This window comes from Spea bombifrons, chromosome 1 (assembly GCF_027358695.1).
Source record: "Spea bombifrons isolate aSpeBom1 chromosome 1, aSpeBom1.2.pri, whole genome shotgun sequence".
NCBI classification, from domain to species: domain Eukaryota; kingdom Metazoa; phylum Chordata; class Amphibia; order Anura; family Pelobatidae; genus Spea; species Spea bombifrons.
Window position 1 is genome coordinate 3,480,953 of NC_071087.1, and position 7,280 is coordinate 3,488,232.

Here is a 7,280-nt window from a genome sequence, read left to right on the forward strand (position 1 = left end):
TTATTTTGAGTGGACAGTAAAGTTACTGTTATACGGGCTGTACACTCACTACTTTACATTGTAACAGAGAGTCTTTTCCTCAGTGTTGTCACATAAAAATATAATAAAATATTTACAAAAATGTGAGGGATGTACTCACTTTTGTGACATACTGTGTGTGTGTATGTATATATATATATATATATATATATATATATATATATATATATATATATATATATATATATATATATATATATATATATATATATATATATATATATATATTATATACTCACACACATTATATGACCAAAGGTATGTGGGCACCTGTCCATCCTCTTTTAAGAAGCCTTTCCATAAGATTTTAAAGTGTGTCTGTGGGAATTGGTTTCTGTCACTCTTTATTGGAACTAGGGGGCCTAAATCCTGAAATAAATATCTTCAGATCATTATGCCTTCTCCACCAAACGAGTAGGCACTATGCATTATACCCAGTAGGTAACGTTCTCCTGACATCCGATAAACCCAGATTCATTCATCAGACTTCCAGATAGAGAAGCCTGATTCATCATTCATCCAAGTCCTGTGGTATTCCTTTATTGAACAATAAAACCACACAACACAGTGCAGCTCACGATCAAGATAACGAGGTTAACTGAAACACCACCTATACCTCAACTGGAATCAACATATGGAAAAATACTAAAACAATTGTATCAGTCCTCAGTAAACCACAGTGACATTTGGAAATAGCAGTTTAGGGAAATAAGAAAAATCTAGAAATATTTGTGACCGTATAAAAACCACTTTTAATAAAATCACAACTGTCAGTCTGAAAAACCACAGGGCCCTTGTGGCTAGACTCAGTTGCTTGATTACCACAAAAATAATAAAAAAAAAAAATACCAAAAAAATATATAGTAAAACATATAATAATATAACACTCCTGATCAATATTGGTACACGGTTCAGGCTTAATGAAAAACCTATAAAAAATTGTATCTAACTAAAAAAGAATTTGTAGTAATTGTCCTGCAACATGAATTTGTATCAACAATGTTTCAGCACTGAATACTTCAAAAACTCGTGCTGATAACAAAATATCTGTAGAAAGATGTCCTCAAACATTCAGTATGGTATGGATCCCTTGGGGTAGGCAGTAAGCACTATGTCTTTATAGAATCACTGGCCGGTGCCTTATTTGGTAAAACAGATGCTCTTTTTCTTAAAAGATCATAAAAAGATGGTACACTGTACCGCTCACCATCTGATGTTAGACTGGATTTTTGTCGCTAGCAGATCTTTTCCCAGTGCAACGCTCCAACTGGGAGATATGGCTCTGGATGGAAAGTAGCCTCTCACACAGGCGAGCGCACTGGCAATCGCCGGCGTCTGACGTAGCAGTCAGATGATCAGTCAGTTGTTAACTGTGTGTAGGACGTTCCGGCCGAAATCGCAAACACAGACCAACTTAGTAATGGTATTCGCTGGGTGTTCGCATGGATTCCGCAGTCAATCAGCATATAGGCAAAAAGTGCAAATACTGCCTCCCAAACTTCCACAATTGCCGCCGGCTTAGCGGCCAGTGTCTGAACAGTGTCCAATATAGTAGTAGTGTGTTTAAACACAAGCTAAACGCGTTTCGGGTATAGTAGCTATTAGAGCAGTCCCCTTCCTCAGTAGCTGTAAGTTTAGAGGTATCTGACCTCTCTTTTATACTGACCATAAAAGTCACATGACAACAATAGAATAAAGGTGGAAATGCTTAAAAGACCAAAAGAAAAAACACGGAAAGAGTACTCGAGATTCCATATTTAATTGCTATTTGGTAATTCGTTATCTTTATCTACATGAAACTAAAGAGTAAAATAAATAAATAAATAATAAAAATATAAACGATAAATAAAATAGAAAATAAAAAATAAAAAATGAAAATAAGATACAAGAAACCTTTCATGAAAATATCAGTAGATGATAGGATCCCTCCCGGGGGCCACTCTACCAATTGTTCCAGAGTGGGTCACGGGTAGGGAGCCCATCTTTCTACATAAAACCAAAAAGTTCTATACTTGAATTCAAACCATATGGTTCCAAACTTTGGAATTCATAGATCTTTTTGGTTTTTGCCCTCGACATCTGAATAAGGTAACTGCCCCCTCGCCAGTTTCTTTTTGATTTTTTTTTTTTTTTTTTTTTTTTTAGACCTATAAAACTCAGTTTTAACGGATTTTTATTGTGGATGTGAGCAAAATGAACAGATAATGGATGTTTTAAATTCCCTTTTTTGATATTATAGACATGTTCTGCCACTCTTGTCTTCAACGATCTCTTTGTACCCCCTACATATTGTTTATGACAACTGCATTGTAATATATATATAACTCCTTTAGTGTTACAAGTGATTAATTCTCCAATTTCCCACTTAAAATCATTGACTGTAGTCTTAACCATAACTGTTTTTTTTCTCACCCTGAATAGACAGGCAATTTGAACAAGACCCACATCCATCGAAAAAACCCTTTGTGGAGAGCCATGACTGGCTTACTTCGTTCGGTGGGGGCCTTTTAATAGATGGAGCCACCATAATGCGTAGATTTGGTGCTTTAGTGTAAATTATTCTTGGGCGAGATGGTATAGATCCTCCTATCACTTTGTCCTGTTTTAATAAATACCAGTGTCTCTTTATTATCTGTTCCACCTTTTTATAATCTCTGTTAACCCCTTCAGGACCGGGAGTTTTAAACTAGGGTGTCGCTAAAGGACCGGAGCCGTTTTTATGTTTTTGCCATGTCTTTCTTCAACTGTAATTTCTCTCTTATCAATTGGTGCACCCACACAAATCATATATTGTTTTTTTCAGAACAAGTAGGGCTTTCATTTGAAACCATATTAAGCTGGGTAGTACATTGTTTTGTTTGAAATAAACTGGAAAAAGTGGGGGGAAAATGAAAAAAAACAATTTTTTTTTACAGTTTTGTATACATACAAATTGTACACACATTGAACCAATGGGAAAAAAATATCCCAAATATATTCATTAAGTTATCCTGATTTGGAAACCACCCAACATGGCCAGGATTTTCATCTATTTTTGACCAGTATAGGGCAAATATTGCAAGGCATGCATCACGTTATTGAAATGTAATTTTTTTCAAATTTGGCATGGTAGTCTAATAACTGCAATAGTTATCACAGATACTGATTATCCCCCCAAAATTATATGTTTATGAATAGTAGATAAGTCAAGGTGTACAACTACGGTCATTTTGACACTTTTCAAACAGGGATTTTATCGCCAATTGCTGCCAAATTTTGAGGTATTTTTATATTTTTTTGTTTTTTTGCATATGTTGCAATGTTGCTTTAGATTTTATATTATATTTTGTATAGAATATGTGCAACTGCAGAAAATTGTGTTCACGAACATCCCCCGGTTCCAACAAGGCCTCACTTGCATGGTTCATGCATTTTTTGAGGAAGCTATGAGGGCAAAACTGGAACATGCGCATTTTACTTTTCAAATTTGGAATTTTCAGAAATTGGTTTCCTGGGTCCATATCCCATTTGGGAGATTTTGGAAGCCCCCCCACTATAAATTACCCCATAAAAGTACATATTTATGAACAGTAGACGAGTCAAGGTGTTCAACTAGGGTAGTTTTGACAGTTTTCAGCCAGCCATTTCTTCAATGATGTCTGCCAAACTTCACAGGGAAATTATTTTATTGCGTTTTTAACGCATACATTTCAATGTTGCACTGAATTTCTTGCACACCATAAGTGCAACAGTGGAAGAAAACACCACATTTTCTTTCACCAACATCCCATGAGTCCAACAAGGCCTCACATGCATGGTTCATGCATTTTTTGAGGAAGTCATGAGGCCATAACTGGAACATGCGCAAGTTTTCAGGAATTGGTTTACTGGGCCCATATCCCATTTGGGACATTTTGGAACCCCCCCACTGTAAAGTACCCCATAAAAGTATATATTTATGAACAGTAGACAAGTCAAGGTGTTCAACTAGGGTAGTTTTGACAGTTTTCAGCCAGCCATTTCTTCACTGAAGTCTGCCAAGCTTCACAGGGAAATTATGTTATTGCGTTTTTAACGCATAAATTTCAATGTTGCAATTTATTTCTTGCACACCATAAGTGTAACACTGGAAGAAAACACCACATTTTGTTCACCAACATCCCCCGGTTCCAACAAGGCCTCACATGCATGGTTCATGCATTTTTTGAGGAAGCTATGAGGGCAAAACTGGAACATGTGCATTTACATTTTTTAAAATATTTTTTTTATCAGATTGCTTGTAAGTGACAGGTTTAGGCCGCTGACATCAATCAGGGAGACCGATCAATAATCAGCGACTTAAAATGTCACCGACAAGTGATCAGGTAATAATTATGATTTTTCATTTATTAATAATTTGTGTTTTTTCATAATTACCCTAGATGACCCCTCTCTCTTTGTAGAGCAGGGTCATCCGTGGGCTGCCATAATGATCCAATCACTCCTATTGGCCAGGAGCGATCTGATCAGCCCAGCCCAGCATTTGACCTGGAAACACCCTGGACTTTCAGGTCAGTGCTGTTATTTTTTTTATTATTATTCTTTTATTAATTTTTTTTTAATTTATTATTTTTTATTTTTTTTTAATTTTTTTATTTTTTTTACATTTTTTTTAACTCTTTCAATGCTGATGCTCCATTGAAGCACAGCATTGACTGATATTTAGTCCCCACAAGCTTGCGGGGACTAATATTAACCCCTGCAATGCTGCGATGGGGGTCATACACAATCGCAGCATTGAAGGGGTTAATTGAGGAAGAGGGGGTTAGGGGTTAACTGAGGAAGGGAGGGGGTGGGGGGGTTGTTCTCCACACTCATGTGGAGACCAAAGAACCCTGTCTCCCTGTCCCTGAAGCTGCCTCTGGCAGCTGGGACACAATCTTCAATAGACTTGTAGAGGGAGGAGTCTCTTTGATCAGTCCTACAGGACTGATCAAAGGACGTCTGGGGGCTCGTTTTTGCTGTTGCTGGTCTGCCTGGGCTTCCAGGCAGACCAGCAGCAGCAGAGCCCCCTACAAATGGGAATTATGGAGTGATCAGGCAGCAGGGGGGTGTTGGGTCAGGTCCCCACACTTGTGTGGGGACCCATTCAACACACCACCCCCTTCCCTGAAGCTGCCTGTGGCAAAAATAAATCTGCAATCCGTGGGAGTGATCGTAGGCTTGGGGACGGGCTTAGACAGGCTGTGCTGGTCTGTCCAGACTCCTGGGCAGGCAGCAGCGCCCCCACGATCACCACGATGGTGGTGATGTGGGGGGCGGTTTTTGGAGGAGACGTACCTGGTACGTCCCGGTCTACCGGTGACTGGTAACCAGGAAGTACCAGGTACGTCCCGGACCTGAAGGGATTAAGACTTACATTTCATAACTGTGTTAACCTTTATTATATCTACAGATTGTTATTTCTGCTACAAAACAATTGTGTTTTTGAGTTATTTTCGGGTCTAAATATAATTATATAACATTTTGGAATAAATATACATCCTAAAAGTCCAGCACTTGAAGCCAGTATGGCAAAAATCTCCACGGCCACCATGTTCTTCCCTTTGGTGCTCAGGTAGGCCGGGATCATCGCAATCCAAACGCTGCAGAACACCAGCATGCTGAAGGTGATGTACTTGGCCTCATTAAAACTGTCCGGTAATGTCCTGGCTAAAAAAGCTATAATAAAACTAACAGCTGCCAGAAGCCCCAAATAACCCAGGACACAGTAGAAGGCGATAACCGAGCCCTCATTACACTGAATGATGATCTTTCCCTGATAAGAGTGCATGTCCAGCTCCTGGAATGGGGGGGAAATGGACAACCAAAAAATAATAATTATGACTTGGACAGATGAGCCAAACAAGACAACAGAAGCAGACAGTTTGATTCCGAGACATTTTCTCCAGACACTGCCAGGTTTGGTGGCTTTAAAAGCGACAAAAATCATGATAGTCTTGGCCAGCACAGAAGACACGGCTGATGAGAAGGCAACTCCAAAGAGAGTTTGGCGCAGTATGCAGGTTATATCCAAAGGACGACCAAAGAACAGAAAGACACAAAGGAAGCTCATCATGATGGAGACCAGGAGGATCAGGCTGAGGCTCCAGTTATTGGCTTTTACAATTGGGGTATTTTTATATGAAACAAAAATCCCTGATACTGTAACAGTTAGAAGACAAAATAAAATTGAGATTGATGTAAATGCTATAGCAACAGCATCATTATAAGGCAAAAACTCTTCCATTTTGGGAACACACAGATCCTTCTTCTCATTGGGCCATTCATTATGTGCGCATTTTATGCAGTTCTCGCTGTCTGTAAAAAATAAAAAATACACAATCTTGAATTTCATGAAACAGATGTAATTAATAAAAAATCATCAAAATATTAAAAAATGGCTGGATCCAGAAATAACTTCAGACCGATTACTGACATTTATTCTGCAGTAAGGTTAATGGGAACAAAATAACCACCCATAGTCAGGATCATGCTGCAGGTATTTGTCTTTCTAATGGTTGTCCGCCTGCTCTTGTAATATCTCCGTGCTCTTGCGTCTGGGTGTCAGTGTCCGGCCTGTGGTTTCAATCTGTGATGGGAATGGGAGTAATATAGAGTCGGCTGATTTGTTCAGAACATGCAGTGGATTTCGGGTCTTTCTCTCTATTAATCAGTCAGACGTAAACATTATTTTTTTGGTAAGAATATCAGAGTATCAGGTAGGATATACCGGTCACATTGGAGATTTCTCCCTCTGAGCACAGGACGCAGTCATAGCAGCAGGAATGGATCTCAGACCCCGGGGCTTTCCTGTAACCCGGCAAACAATTTTCTGAGCACTGCGATTTTGGAATCTGAATAAGAGACATATTTTTTAGTTTTTTTTTAGGCTGATTATTTTGTAAAGCTCCTAGAACTCAATCTTGACTACTAAGATACACTATCTGTAATATCTGTAATCTCTTATTGGTTATAGTATAAAACAAATGTGAAAACCAGTGCCTACCTGTATATGAAGTAAAATATAATATAAGCAAAAGGAGGGATACTACCCTTCTTAACGGCAACACAGCTGCAACCCTGTAAAACACTCTCCAGGTGTTGTAACTTCTCAAGCAAATTCCACTTAATGCGCTCGTGTAAACAGACCATGAAACAAATCAAAAACAAAAAAAGTGATAAAATATTGACCAATTGGTTCTCTCTATGCACTCACAATATTTTTTTTATTTTTTTTTTAA

General features: G+C 38.4%; 1 protein-coding gene across 1 annotated transcript; it reads right to left on the reverse strand.

Moving 5' to 3' along the window:
- Positions 1–5,423: 5,423 nt before the first annotated feature.
- Positions 5,424–6,411, reverse strand: LOC128477336 (vomeronasal type-2 receptor 26-like). Its single transcript, XM_053458066.1, has one exon. The coding sequence runs from the start codon at positions 6,392–6,394 to the stop codon at positions 5,447–5,449; it is 948 nt and encodes a 315-aa protein (XP_053314041.1). The 5' UTR covers positions 6,395–6,411; the 3' UTR covers positions 5,424–5,446.
- Positions 6,412–7,280: the final 869 nt, after the last annotated feature.